The sequence below is a fragment of the Anas acuta genome, chromosome 28 (genome assembly GCF_963932015.1).
Source record: "Anas acuta chromosome 28, bAnaAcu1.1, whole genome shotgun sequence".
In the NCBI taxonomy this organism is placed as follows: domain Eukaryota; kingdom Metazoa; phylum Chordata; class Aves; order Anseriformes; family Anatidae; genus Anas; species Anas acuta.
In genome coordinates, this window is record NC_089006.1 from 1,378,917 (window position 1) to 1,394,471 (window position 15,555).

Sequence of the window (15,555 nt, forward strand, 5' to 3'; positions counted from 1 at the left end):
ACCTGGAGCATGAGCTACACGAAAACATACTTTTTTTAAAAAAAATTATCTATAGCTAGCTAATTTTATTATTTATTTTTTACTTCGAGGTAGCAAAGCCCAGCTACACTCATCCTCCCTCATGCAGAACATTGGGAACTACTCTGGTGTTCGTGTTTAATCTTGTTTTTCTTTTTAACTGGGGGGGGTGGGGGTCGGACTCGGTAATAAATTTTGCTTTTCACACCAAAACACCTCTGCTTTGTGACCAGACAGACGGACAGGACAAGCCTCTGTGAGGGGACGGGGACCCAGCCTCCCTCAGCAGGGACAAGCCAGGGGCGCGGGCAGTCGCCATTACGGAGCGACCGTTGGGGGTGGGCGGGGAGAGGGGGCGGGGCATCGCCTCAAAGCGGCCCCAGGACTGGGCGGGCTCGCACGGAGGGGCGGAACTGCGGCAAATCTCAGCCAATCAGCGGCAGGGACGCGCGGCTCGGCCCCTGCTGCCCGGAGCCGGGGAACCCCGTGGCTGGCGGTTTCCCGCTCTCGGGGGGCCCCGCGCGGCCTCAGGCGGGGCTGAGGGAGAGTCCTTGGGTGGGGGGGAGGGGGGAGCTCGTGAGGGGGAAGCCGCTTACAGCGTCCCTGCCCCGGAGGGAAGCGATAATAGTGGAAATAAAGAGATAAGAGCCCACAGGGGTGGTGTAAGGGGGCTGGAAAAGCGATAAAAGGGGCAACAAAAGATGAGGAAGCCGCCCAGCCGGCCTCCAGCAGGACTCGCCTTCACTGCGACAAAATGGAGGACAGCAGGGCCCCCTGGGGCTCTGCCGGAGCTGGGTGCGGGCTGGGGCGCTGCCAGCCCTCAGCAACAGCCCCTTGGCTTCCCCTCAGGGAGGTGGCCGCAGGGGCCGTCCCGCATTTGGGAGCCGAGGCAGGGAGGAAGGTGGTTTGGTGCAGGTCACGGCAAGCCGCTCGCCTCCACCAAAGCGAGCCCACACCCGCCCCTCGCCTCGAGTTTTTGCCTATTTTGAAGGCATGCCTACACAGCACCAACTTTCCTCTCAAGCTCCGTTGTCGTGCGTGTGCCAGAATGATGTAACTCGGGTTTAGTTTGCATAAAATCACCCGTATCCCCCCAAAGTAGGCTAACTTCCACTGTTAAAAACAATCCTAAGGCTTCGCTTTGCCCGTTTGCCCTTGCTCCAGTGGGCAAATTGCTCCGTAGGGAGCAAGCGCTGATGGAAAGGCAACTGCTTACCCTTCCCACCCTCCTTTAAAAAAAAAAAAAAAAACACACACAGAAAACCACCCATTTCTTGGCTAATCACTCATCTGGTAGAAGAAAAGCCTGTTTAGTTACTAGCTTTCTCAAGTGTGTCCAGGGGATTTTTGCCAAGAATGCTGGACTAATCCCAAAATAAAAACAATGCTATGTCTAGCTGTATAGGAGAAGCAGCTCTTCCCCCCCTTATTTTTTTTTTAAAAACATTGTTCTCGAATGAGAAGTAATTTATACACACCAAGGCAGCTACTTTGAGGGAACAGCGTTAAGCTTGCGGCTTGGGCTGCCAGACACATCAAGTCACCATTTCTGAAGAGCAAAATGCAGTCTCTAGATTTTCAGTTTTGTTTCTTAAGACTCGCCAGACTTGTATAACTAAACTACACTGAAATAGTACGGATTTACAGAGTATGCAAAAGCCCTGTCAGCTCCAACACTCATTTCTGTACTAAACTCATCTGGAAACACTAAGTGAGCCATGCAAACATCACCATGGGTTGTACATTGCGTCCTTCCTCAACCGCGGCAACGTTACCAAGACCTCCAATACCATTAAGTACCACCTCTAACCCCACGACACACGGTTCTGGAGGATTTTCAGCAACTAAAAAGACAACAGGAATGAATGATTACCTCTTACTCCGTTCCTGAAGACGGACGGTATTCTCCTCTTCACAGCTGTACATACTAAAAGAAGTAATCCAATACAATAGTCTCAATTTATTTGAAATAATTCAGTTTGAAAACTTTTTAATTTAAAATTTACAGCACACGTGGGGAGGAAACATGTTTTGTTACAACTAAAAGTTATCAGAAGAGTGCTGCAGGGTTGTTTTCTTTAATTTAACACTGTCATGGCTTTATTCAAAACACAGTTGCACAAAATCTGTTACTCCAAAGTTTAAGGAAAGAGTTTGATAAGGAACCAAAACACACTATATACATACTGCCATACAAAGAGCATTAAAATAGGACAAAACCTCTACAAAATATAAAACCCACCCTTACATATTTGCATGAAAAGACCACCCACCAAGCAAAAAAGTTTCAAAAGTTATCTGGAGGCTCTGTATTATTTATTCTTAAAAAATGCTATGCTGTTTAATTGCATGCCAAGCTGACAAATATGAAACTATACTTAGATGGTAACGCTGAGGAAAAGACAAAATTACTTAGGAAGTAAGTTTTGTGTGAGGCTCAGTTTCTGAGATGTAGCAGCCGACGCACTACACTGCAAGTTGGCTTTAGGAAGCGGTAAGTTTGCATATCTTAGGGAAAGTCTGCTAACCCCTTCTAAGTTCATTTTGTTTTGTCACATTAGCTCATTCAACGTTAAAATCGGGCTTGTTTACTGAAACAAGACCAGTTCTGAAATCATTTTAATTCATCAAAATAGTAAATGTTTCCATTTAAAACTAATTCTATATGCATCAGTAAGAGATAGTTAAGGAAAACCCTGATAACGAAGTCCTTTAAAAGTACACGCTCATAAATAAGTTTTCAATCATTCGCTGAGGCTAAAAAAATATAGCAAAAAGGATGGGAAAACACTTCTCTATCTCAAAGCTGAACACAAAGCAACTGCCTTGAACACAGAGCCTCCATGACAAGATAGGATGTGCACTTACCTAAGGTTTCTATTCATTCAGTATTCATACACAAACACAGGAACTTAGATTGTGGTTGCAAATGTAGTTTTACCACTACTTCTCTAGTGTCTTTACAGATATTCATTAAAAAAATGCAAAACTCATTTAGTCAGTTTATTCCCAAGCATATTGCCATCTGCCTGACTCATTTCATTCAGATGCCTTTAATGGCTGGCTATGCTTTACAGCTACATGAGAAACTATGATTTAAGGCTCTATTTGGGGGGAAAAAAACACACACACAAGAAATTGGGCTTCGCAGAACTTCAACCCTGCAGTATCTAAACTCGATTTAAGAGCTGGAAGTCACATTTAAAGTCTGCTAGTGTGTGAAATACCTTATTAAATATTCACAAGTAACCGATCTATGGGTGACTGACTCTTACTTAGGTCCAGGAAATCTCCCTCTTCCCCACCCTTGGTGTCTTCCCCAGTTTAATGACAGCTATTGTCAGCCAAGACAGATATAAAAATAAGTCTCTTGAATAAAGCTGTGTGTGATATTTGGTTCAGTACCTACGTGAAACAATGTAAATTAGTTTTATATCAAGACTACTGCTTTAAATCCAAATCACGACTGAAAGAGGAATGCTGTATGTTTGAAATTGTTTTGCAGTGGCTCAAATAGAAAACATGAATCCCTTGGGGCAGAATTATTACGACCTGTTGGTCACAACCAGGCTGCCAGAAAAGAGCTTGTCTGCATGTCTCCTGCACTTGCCACCAACTTGCAATGGAACAAGTTTCTGCAGCCGTTCTACATATATATATAAAAAAAAAATCTATTAATTAGTATTATACATGGACTCGAATGTTTTGGCTACAACCAGATTAAAAAATTTTAAAGGTGACCTGCAAAGAAAGACTAACTTATGTGCACCTTTCCCCCTTCAATGATTCTAGAAAAGGGTAGGGGGGGTTGTTGGAAAAGTGTGCTTGAAGGAGTTACCCGTTAACTTCTGCATTAGAAATGCATATATTTTATAGCCAAGCACAAGGATTGTTGCAGAATTCCTGAAGTGACAATGCACGAGCTAAGTGAGTGAAAGTTTAACCAATGCTTTCTGCAAAAATGGTTTCAAGCTATGGATTATTTGTTTCTGTTAATATCTGCAGCGACCATGTATTTTGGAGAAAAGTTTAAGGATTACAACCCTCTCCGTCTGCCAAGATACATTCTTGAAGGTATCCCTGGCAAACACTGAACTTCTGAACAAGCAGGAAAAAAAAAGATCTTCTGAAACCCACTTAGGCTTTGCAATGCTAACATGCAAAACAGGGTAGAAGACTTAAAAGTTACAGGAGTCACCTTTTAAAAAGCTGAAATCAGTTGTAATCTAGTTGTTGGTTTCCAATAGAATCCCTGGCGAACTCAGACTCTAGTCAACTCCTCGTTAGAAACAGACCCGAACTTGCCAGGTAGCATTTCTGAGTTCAGCTTTTTAAGTATAAAAACTTTAAAACCTTGAAGGAAATACATGATATTAAATCCATGGGAGATGGGTGTTTTAACTCTGGGGAAATGATAACCAACACAGCAAGCTTGTATAAAATTAAAGAGCTCCAAACAAAAACTCTAGGGGGAAAACCTGACAATGGCTTCAGTGACTATAGGGCTGAAAGTTGTTTTCTACATATAGGCTCACTACCAGGCTATTTATTGTATCTTATTTGGAATGATAAAAAGGGCAAGAATAGTAAAACCACACTTCTCCTATAAAAAGTTAACATATCTTCTGTAGGGACATCTATGGTACATGGAGACATACAGATCTGCATAATCACTATTGCGTATTCTGTAACTTAAGAGTCTGGTCCTACTCGTGTCTATAACAAATTAATCATCCTCTTCCTCGCCTTCATCTTCAGGGTCTCGTTTCCTCTTCTCCCCTCGAATACCCTCTGCTAAGGAAAAGAGGTATGGCATAGATCTCATTAGATTCTCTTCAGACATCACAAACAACGTTAAAGCATTTAGAAAAAGGCAATGGAAACGGATTGCTGTTTGCAGTTAATGCATTCACCACTGCAACATCCCTGAGTTGCTTATGGCTCTCAAAAAAGATCAGTTTACATTACCCTGAATAATTCATGCAGGCCATATTCAACTAAATACAAGCTAAGCACGTGATGTTCCATAAGGAATTATAAATACACTTCATATTGGTAGATGTTTGTTAACATTTATTTAACAAAAAAAAATTCCATTTTATTTTATTTTTTAACATTTCCCTGACTTTCAGTTTTCAAAGGTGCATAAACTTCACCCAAAACCCATCAGCTCCTGTCGCTACCAAATGGAAACCGCTCTGTTCTCTCACAGTTGATCAAGTGCTCCGAGCATCTTGCATAAAAATCTTTCAGCTTATTCTTAGAAATATGCCTAATTCAGTCAGTGGACTGTGCGCTCTTGTGGTGAAATCATGAAATGCAATTTCGTCAAATCTAATAGATTTATTTTCCAGCAGTCATTTCCTGGCTAATTAGCCATCCTGAGCGCCTACTTTGTTGTCTTAATAGATCTGAACGCTGCATTTGTACAAAGTGAGGAACTTCGCATCGCTGCTGCAGTATTTCAGTTTTTTAGGCACAAGATGCATCTCCCCAAACTGCTCCATTAAGCCGAGCATACAAATCAGGTGGGGACTCGTCTAGCGAGAAACTTTAAAAATCCCAGGATTCATCTGCATTTTACACAGCCACGGAAGAGGGCTTCAGGACTACAAGGCAACGCACAACTCCGCAGCTATGGAGAGCTTGGAGATTAGAACATAGATGCTAACCATTAAAAAAGTGCAGTTCTGGAACAGTCTTCTAGGACAAAAAAAAAAAAAAAAGGGAAAAGCCAGCTGATTTTAAGATGAAGCTTGATACTTCTAGTTTTGAAAGGACTTCAGCAAGCAGTAATAGCACAGCAGTCCTACCCAGTGCCAACCTCAGCACTGGTAACACAGATGCACACAGGAGGGTAACCCCTCCTGCCGCCCACTCCGCAGAATACCCTGGTATCTGAGCAAGATTTGAGATTAAACCTTCTGCAATAAGAGCAATTCCTGCTCCAGTCCGCCAGAGCAGACTAGGAGCTTCAAACGTAAGGCTGGGCCTGACCCTGAAAGGCTTCCAAACCTCAAACCACGTGGAAACACAGAGCGAGTAACGTGTTTGTCCTGTTTATTTTCTCACAGCTCCTTTTTAAGTATTAAATGATAAAATTAGTTATTGTATGAAAAAAAGGACTCAGGTAACCCACTTCTTGCAAACAGAACATCTGAAAAGTAGCAAAGGAACTGCACCAGCCCACAAGAACGCCGCTTTTTCAACATCAGCTTTCTACATGATATCTTCTTAAAGCAGGATGCCACACATTGGCTTTTTTTTTTTTTTTTTTTTGCAAGCTTTCAACTATTTCACGTCTGACACAGGGACTGAACGCAGTGAAATCAAGAAGTTACAACCACGGATAAAAAGACTAGATCCAGCTACTGCTGCTGCTAGGGCTACACCAGGGAAGCCTCCGTTGTGTTAAACAAGATATTTTAATGTATTTTGAACGGATGTGACACTCGCAAGTTACTAGAGGACTTACCTTCTTCCTCCTCATCACCTCCTTCTTCAACATAGTCGTCATCATCATCTTCATCCTTTAAGAAAATGGTGAAATACTTTTAAAATTGCAGTGTACATGAGTTTGGCTGAAATGCTGATCCTGAGCAGAAATTCAAAAAACAGTAGAACAGTGAATATCTTCAAAAAATCATGGTTTCTAGGCCAAATGAAGTAAGTAGGTGGGGCGGGTTGTATTTTTATTATTATTATTTTTTAAGCTCATTGCTGAAGAAAAACAATTGACCAGCAGAAGCCCCCAGCATTGAACAGTGGTGCAAGATCTTTGTTCTACTGGCACAACGTCAAGCCTCGAAGACAAATTTATGTCTCATTTTCATATGCATCTGGCTCCATCAAATTTTATACACAGGGTAATGGAACAAGTCAAAATGTAAAAACATTAAAGGGCCCATCTGACACTTGCCCTGAGAACACAGGAATTACAAACCACTCTGGAGTAATTCACTGCAATTAGAACGGGACAGGATTTTGCTTTCCAAAATGGCAGACTGGAACTCTTTCTAGTTCTGGTCTGGGGACAACTCTTTTCTTTCAGCTCTTCACACAGCCCCTTGACCGCCACCAGTTTCTTCTCTAAATAAATACAAAATTCAAACTCAGCATCTGGTTTTGTTGCACCATCATCAGAGGAGTTGAGAGCTGTAGGACTTCTAACACCTTCACAGCTCCCCGTGATTATTCCTAGCCACCAACCACATACGTTATAGGCCATGTAAATAATTCCCAGTATTCCTTTATCACACATCGTTCACAAGAACATCCCAAGGGCTCAGCTTCAAAACAGACTTAGTTTTAGCTCCACGAATTGCGTTACAGCCTCCTAACACTACAGGAGACAGCAAATCATTAAAAGAGCCAAACAAGGAACACCAAAGAAAAGTTAGCATTGAGATTTTCTGCGCATCCGCTGCAAACGCAGCTGCTGTGATGTAAACTGTTATCAAAAGTAAGAGAAAAGGAAGTGATGCCCGGTTTTTGATCTGAAATTGGAGACTTGCAAGCCAAATCCATGCCGGATGCATTCTCCAACTGAAACCCTTGGAACCATCAAGAGGACTGAATCGGGGCTCCTGCGTTTTGCTTCTGTGAAGCAACCATTTCTACAGGACCAGCTTACTTCTACAAGAACCCATCCATAACCTAGGCTGTTTGTTTTCTTATTAAGCATGTTTGTTTTCTTACGCTAGCTTAATATTCCTCCATTTACTTTGAAGCACAGTATCCCTTAGGATCTTTTAAGTGATATTTTTCACAGCTTTTCAATGCTACCACTAGGAAAATTTTCAAACGAGTACATAGGAAAAAAAAACAAAACAGTATTTATTACAGAAAAAAATAATGACTTTTCCTTCATTTCATCTTACTTGAAGTATTGGTGATGTGATCCAACCTCAACCTTTCTGCATGATTCCATGTTGTTGCTGCATTCTCTTCTTTTACCAGACTAACATAGCTTCGGTTTTCCAAAATAAGTTAATTTATTCTACTTTATATTGCAATTTTGACAGTTTAATTGGTGGTAGCGCATAGTTCCAAAACATTAGAGAAAGACGATGCTTTAGTTTACAGAGAATAAAGACTCTCTGGCATCCTGCAGCCCTAAGGGGTGGATAGAAGCGAGGCACGTTTGGGAAGTCAGCCAGAAGCACCTTCGTACCTGACAGCCACAGCTCACGTCCAAGCCAACGCCTCCTATTTCAGCAACATTCTCCCTAAAATATCTCCCTGCATCTACACCACACTCAGCGCCTGCACGTTTAAATTAACACAGAAGTCTGTATGCAGTTTCTCTTCATTTCTTGCATTTGGAAGAGTCGACTAACTTTACCTGAATCTCCTCTTTCATCAGGTAGGAAAGACCAACTTCCTCCTCCTCCTCCTCGCCTTCCCCCAAATCTGAACCTCCATCATCTTCATCATCTTCCTCTTCATACTCTCCTGGAGGACCAGCTTCATCCTCATCTTCATCATTGTCGTCTTCATCTCCTTCTGAAATGAAATACACGCTCATATATATAGATATATGCTAAAAATTAAATTTCATTAACTCCTCTTTATGCAAGTTAATATATGCCAGGCCAAGCTAGTTGTAACTTTTTTTTTCCACAAGGTTATTTTTTTTTTTTTTAATGTAGGTAATGTGGGAAACGAGTATGATTTAAATAAAGTTAATCTTGGTAATTTTTTTCGCCCTTGAAGAAAGGCTACCAACTTTTTTACATCACGAGCTTCAGGCAACATTCTCGATGCCTGAAGCAGCTGCGTATGCAAACTCCTGCAAGGGAGCAGAAATTTAGTCGATGGAAGAGAAGCTTGTCTGTAGAATCAAACCCTACAAATATTTAAAGGCAAAACCAGCACAACATATTACCTTTATCTGGTTTTTAATCACTCCCTAGTAACTATGAAGCACCTACGGTTGCAAAGAGCTGATCTCTCATTTCTTTTCTGTCTGGAGCACAATCACATTCACAGTTGCAGCGATGTGAATTAGAAGAAGTGACAAGGTGACTGAACACTTCAATTCAGTTTCCAGTTAAGAGCCTATTAATCAATTTTCCACTACTGGGTTTATTTTCACATTCCAGGTACAGACACTTGGCTTTCACCAGGCTGTTTTAAGCGCAGACTTCCAAACTTTGATGGGTGACTACTACTTGGCAGCAGCAGCTACTGGCTAACGACTTAAGGGCAGGAGAAAACACTGAGAAACCCGTCGTAAACAGGTACGACCCAAATCTGGCTAGTTTTTCCTCTGTGTATCTGGATGTGCGTGTGACACTGCACCGTAACAGCAGCCCTGTCCTATTTGCTAGCAGCATTTAGACACGTTTAAGCTATTTTCTCCGTACAGCTTCGACTGTGTCAGTCATCTGCTGAGCCAAGGACGTTCACAGAGGAGCACGCGTGCCCCATCCCTGCGATCCCATCAAGGCAGGACTCGCAGCCAGGCGCTGACAGACCTGTACCTAAGGGTTTCACTTGGAATCGAACAACGGGGAAAAACACAGGAATAGCCTCATCAGTGATTAGGACTGAGGTCAGATCAAAAGGAATCCTAGGGTTTTCATACAGAAACCTCTACTGTGGGATGGGACTGAAACCATCGCCTTCATCTTACACTTCTTTTGGGGGAAAAAAGTAAAACCAAGTTTTTCATACAAAATAACGTGTTTGTCCCTTGGTTTTGTAACAGTAGCGCTAAAGCGAGTTACTACTGGCAATAATGTATTTTGAGAATGTTTCTATCTTTGCAACAATATCTTTACTCATGTTTCCTTACACTCAAGAGGCTCCCGAAAGAGCACTCAAACCTTTGACATCAGTTTTCCTTCCCTTAAGTGGGTTAACACCAAACACATTCCAGAAGCATGCCTCAAGAAGAAGAGCACAGGATGATGCTCAAGCATTCCCAAAGTCCCGATACCCCGTGCCAGATTTACGTCTTTATTACAGTAAGCTATTTCTATCCACAGTTGATTTCATGAAGTTACCCTCATCATCTTCATCTTCTGAGTCCGGCGCCTCATTATCTTCCTGATCAAATCCGTCTAGGTACGTGATTTGCTGAAGCAGATCAAAAATGCTGTCTCTGTAATCCTCAAGGTTTGTAATCTCACAGCTGAACAGGTCAAGGCTCTTCAAGTTTTTAAGGTTTTGCTGAAAATAAATGAAAAGGTTTTTTTTCCCCTCCTTTTCTTGATACAACCACATAGTGCCTCAAGTTATTAGTGCTGCCGTACCCCAAATGCAGTTACCCACAGCCAGGTACAGGATTTATTTTATCCCCATCCCTTCCTATTCAGTATTTTGCTCCCCATTTGATACAAACTTCAGTTCAACATATTGGTTGAAGTAGCCAGATCTGCAAAAGCATTCTCATGAGGAATTCAACTCCACAGCGTGCCCAACACATCCATGGAGCACCAGACCACCACGTACACACTGTGCAGCACATATTTGGGGTTGTTTTTTTGTTGGTTGGTTGTTTTTTTGTTTGTTTTTTCCATAGCCTGCTTTTGTTCATGCAGCCATGGGCAAAAACTTAGCTCCAGCAGCCTTTCAGTAAACAGTTTGAGTAATTTAATTACAGGCATCTTGCGAGGAGCAAGCAAGAGGCACTTGGTAGGATTTATAATGACACTACCAAATTTGCTTCCCGAGCAGGAACAATTAGACAACCGATCGTGATTCTTCTCACCTTCCCGACTTCACACACACACAGAACGAGCCACCTGCACGGCTTGGCAAGCAGCAAAGATCAAAATAAAAGCGTTTCTTCTGTAAAGCGCTGGAACCACGCTACTTGCTCTCCTAACCGCTAGGTCAGAGCACTGCGAAAGCAGGCAGAGAACCTCGGAGAAGTTTTACAAGTATGCAGGCTGTACCAAAATCCTAATAAAAACCAGAACGCTGCCAAAATGGGCGCACAGATCGGGGAGTGACAGACGTCGGCAGCTCCCTCCCACGTTTCAGTAACCTACTACTCGCGCTGTTCAGGTACGCTCCTAGCCAGCCGCCTCAGACACACATCCTAATCACTTCACAGTTTAATGAAAGCTTATATTTTGTCTAATAAGCAACTGCCATATCTTCCCAAACGAACACAAGAGGATTAGCAACGCGTAACTTGGATACTCTTCTATCAAAGACAAAACAGAAGCTCAAAAATCTCTTGCTCGGTACATCCCATTACTAGCAGAGGAGGAATTTCACAGCGCTACGTTTACAAGGACTGTCTCTAAAAAGCATGACATTGAGTTAATCAAGTCAGGACTGGCTGGAATACTGACAAACCTAAAATACCAGCGTCCTCTCAGCTGAGACAGCAAGGGAAAAATACGGAGAGAACATCAGACAGGTAAGAAAGGAAACTTCATTACCCCCTGTTTTCTGTTTCATTTCTCCTACTTAAAAAGGTGCCTCACATGCAGCCCTTGCAGCTGTTTCTACCACTCTACTGCAGCCATTTATCGATTAAAAAATAGCATTTATTACTTTTAAATCCTCAGTTTGCCCCCTCTCGCTTCATACTTACAAGAGCTTCCACAGTGCCGAGATCTTTGATTTTGTTGCCACTTAGATTTAGATATGTGAGATTCGGACACCTTTCCGCAAGGACCTCCAGGCCTCCTGAAATGATGTTGTCGCTCAGCTCCAGCTAGCGCACAGGGAAAGCGAAGTGATTAAAGGGCTGGCTTCCGAAAATGTCTTTAAGTTTCCGCTGATAATTACAGAAGTACTCCTGAGATACCCAAACCTGTGAAATCTCAAGTTTTTGGCTGGCAGAACACAAAGCACTGGGACTCGCAGCACTCCCTCAGCACCCAGGGACGCGACCACCCCTTTCCCAGATGAGTGTTGACCACTCTAGGAGGCGTTGACCAAGCCCAATTTGGCCATAATTAGCTAGAAAAACTGTAATTGAACCCTCCTAAAGCAGCCTGGGCCATACACGAGCCCCACGAGGAGCAGCCCAGGGCTTTTCCTACCTCACTCAGCAGGTGAGGGCCACCACCTACCTTTCGGAGCTTGCTCAACGTGGGAAGCTTGGCCAGCGACGTCAGCTGGACGTTGGCCATGCTGAGAAACTCAAGTTCTTTGAACGAGTCATTCAGGCCTTCGATTTCCCCGTTGCTGGACCGGCAGTTATCGAGCACCAACTCCGTCACCTTCAAACAGGATAGCGAGTCACTCGGCAGCTGAAGGAGCGTCGCTGAGCCGCGCATCGCGCCCAAACCGCGACCCGAGAGCCCCAGCTCGGCCCCCAGAAACCAGCAGGGGAGGAGCAGCCTCGGGGTTTGAGCACCTGGGCTTCAGCTGCTGGCATGGAAAGTGGCAAAAATGCCACCACCACCCGGTTCCTGCCCTCGATTGGGGCAGGAGCTGTCGCTGCTTTCACACCCGAGCAGCCCACCGGCTCGCTCCCCAATTCCACACGTTTATTTGTGCGATTTGGATCGTTAAAGGCATTCGGTTTCATTCGGGATCCAAAACCTCCTGGCTCCGGATTATTTTAGCAGCGAGCTCCGCAGGTTAATTAAGCCCAATTAAATAACTTCCTCGTGCCGATGCCGCTAAAACAACCAGATAATCAATGCAGGTCGCACGCTTCGAGAAGAAGGAACGAGGAGCAGCTAATTAATTTAAAATCATCTCAGCCTTTGTGGAGCACACCCCTCGTTAGGAAGGACATTAATAAGGCCACCGTCCCCTCCTCCTGCACGCTTTCAACTCCAGCAACCTGCAGGCTGCCTCCTCGTGCTGCAGGAGCATTTGTCAACTTCACGTGGAGTCCCAGCACCCCGGATCCCAGCACCAATGTTGGGTTTCCTCTGGAACCAGCACCCCAAAACCCTTGGGTGCACCCATCCCAAAACCTCCAGCAGGGCAGAGGGAGCCCCCCGATGCCTCCGGCGGTGCAAACCCAGGCCTTTAGCGATATCTGCCCCCAGGAAACCCACCGAGGCACGTGCTGGCGAGCCTGAGCAAGGCTCGCAGGCACTTTTGTGGATTTTTTCCCCCCCCCAAGGTTTGGTCGGGCTCTCCCTGCAGCTCTGGACTTTACTCCTGGGGCGAGCGCGTTGCACCGCTCCGCAGCGTCCTCGCCGCCCTCCACGCAGGGGCATCCCCCAGGCCCACAGCCCCAAAAAAAAAAAAAAGCAGCCGGGGAAGCCGAGCAGCAGCCCAGGGCTTCGGCCCAAACGTTGAGGCTTTTAAATTCGTGTTTTTATTATTATTTTTAAAGACGCTTCCTTAGAAATGGGAAGTTGGAGGGAGGGCGCAGAGCACGGCGACGCCGCTCGGGACTTTCAGCAACTCGCTGCGGAGCCGGAGGGGGCTCAAAGGATGGGGGCTCGCAGCTGGGACCCCCTCACCCTAAAAATAGTACCCCAAAAAAAAATCCCCCCCCAAAAAAAAAACTCCCCCGGAAAACATCCCCCAAAACGAGCCCGGGGGTCGCAGGAGGTGGCCGGGAGCTACCAGGGAGGGCAGGAAACCCACAGAACAGCGGGGGGGGGGAGAATAAAAATTCAAAAATTATACATTAATAGGAATAACAAGGGGGGGGGAAGGATGTCATTTAAGATGGACTCGGTGCGGCTGTGCCCTGTTTACGCCAGCCGCGCACACGCAAGTTCAGCCCGAATGAGGGGGGGGGGGGGGAGGAACATTTAAAACAAAAATAATAAATAAATAAACAGCCTTAATAAAGAAATAACCCCCCCCCGGGGCACCAACTGGGGGAAAGTTGGGGAGGCGGCCGCGAGCCCCGACCCCCCCCCACCAAAATCCCCTCAGCAAACTTCGGGGGGCGAGAAGCGGGGTCCAGGCGGGGGGGAGCCCCCCAAACCCCCCCCCCACAACCCGGGGCCGGCTCCTGCGCCACGGCTGACCCAGATTCGGCAGCGCCGAGGGGGGGGGGGGGAGCGAGGCCGGGCCCCTCCCGGCCTGGTGCCTCCTCCGGGGAAGGCAGCGCGGCCGCCCCCCGCCCCCCCCAATCCCCTTGTCCGGCCGCTCACCTCCTCCGGCGCCTGGTTCCTCAACTCCAGGTTGATTCGCTTCTTCATCTCCATCGCCCTCCTCCTCTTCCTCGGCCTCCTCCTCCTTCTTCTCCTCCTGGCGGCCCCGCGGCGGTGAGGGAAGGAGGGAAAGGGTGGCCCCGGCGCTGCTGCTGCGGCCTCCGCCTCACGAGGGAGCCGCGTGTGGGCAGGGGAAGGCCGCGGGCAGCCGCCGCCGCCGGCCCGCTCCGCGCGCAGCTCCGAGCCCTTCAATGGCCGCTCGCACACTGAGCCTCCATGACATGGCGCACGGCGCCCCCGCCCAGGGGCGGGGCTTCCGAGGGGCTCCCGCCTCTCTCATTGGCCCCCCGCCGCCGCCGCGGGGGAGCGGCTCGCGATTGGCTGGGGGAGCTGTCCGTCTGGCGGCGCGGCGCTTTAAAGGGGGCGGGGCGGCGGCGGGCGGAGCGCGCGCGCGGGAACGGAGCGCGCGCCGCGGGGGTTGCACGCGCGGGGAGGTTGCACGCGGGGCTTTGCGCGCGTGATCGTGGCGTTTTGGGGGGGGGGGTTTTGCACGTTTTGCACGCGTGTTCCGTGGAGGAGCGGCCTACCGAGGGGCTGCGCTGCAAGCCGCCTCGTGCACGTGGCTGTTCGTTCCCCCATTTGCACGCAGTGAGCGTTGCACGTGGGGGGGGGGTCGCAAGGTTTGTTTGCCCACGGGGGAGCGTTGCACGCGTGGGAGGTTGCAAACGGGGGGCTGCGTGGCCCGTTGCATCGGGCACGAGGGTGTTCGGGGGGGTTGCACGAGTGTTTTTGCAGCTGAGGGGTTGCGTGGACGGTTGCACAAGGGGGCTATGGGCTGGGGTTTGCAGGGCTGGTTGCACACGGGGCTTGCAGGTGGGCGCTTGCACGTGCTCTGGTGCATGAGGGTTGCACGCAGGGTGTTGCATGCCCGGTTGCATAAGGGGCTGCAGGCGGTTTTGCACGCTGGGCGTTGCACGGTGGAGGGCCGCAGGTGGCGTTTTTGCACGCTTGGTGAATTGCACGGGGGGGTCTTTTGCACCTAGGACCTTGCACGGGGGGTTGTGCAGAGGGTTTTGCACGCCCGGTTGCACAGCGGTTTGCACGCTGGGGTTATACCCTCTGCTGGTGGTTGCAAAGGGAGGCGGGGTGTGGGGGCTGCGCTGCTGTTGAGCTGCTCTGGTGCCTCCTCTGCACGTGCTGTAACAGCAGGAGAGGCAAATTGCAGCTGCCCAGGAGAGCCTTTGGGCGTTAAACTTCTGCAGGAATCCCCTGGGAAGCTGAACCCAACCATGCATCCCTTGCTGCCTTTTAGCCCGGTCCCACAAGACTAAAGCCAGCCTGAGAGAGCTCAAGGAAAACTTTGCCAAATTGCTGGCCCTGCTTAAAATTTGGATGCCTTCAGCAGCTGATGCCCAGCGAGCTCCTCCCCAGCGAGAGCTGCTTGGGCCTTGCAGCAAAGGCTGCAAAAATGCCCCGTTTGGGTTAATTGGCACAAAGG

General features: G+C 47.1%; 1 protein-coding gene across 3 annotated transcripts; it reads right to left on the minus strand.

Moving 5' to 3' along the window:
• Positions 1-1,958: 1,958 nt before the first annotated feature.
• ANP32E (acidic nuclear phosphoprotein 32 family member E) lies at positions 1,959-14,357 on the minus strand. Of its 3 annotated transcripts, none has more exons than XM_068663255.1 (7): positions 14,058-14,357; positions 12,057-12,206; positions 11,573-11,695; positions 10,029-10,194; positions 8,363-8,520; positions 6,494-6,548; positions 1,959-4,812 (listed from the first exon to the last, which is right to left on the minus strand). In XM_068663255.1, exons 1-7 carry the CDS (start codon positions 14,109-14,111, stop codon positions 4,745-4,747), a joined length of 774 nt encoding a protein of 257 aa, XP_068519356.1. In that variant the 5' UTR covers positions 14,112-14,357; the 3' UTR covers positions 1,959-4,744. The 3 variants fall into 3 exon arrangements, with proteins under 3 accessions (XP_068519356.1, XP_068519355.1, XP_068519354.1); XM_068663254.1 differs by having other exon boundaries at positions 1,959-4,809; positions 8,363-8,523; positions 14,058-14,356; XM_068663253.1 differs by having other exon boundaries at positions 8,363-8,523; positions 14,058-14,355.
• Between the last annotated feature and the right edge of the window lie 1,198 nt (positions 14,358-15,555).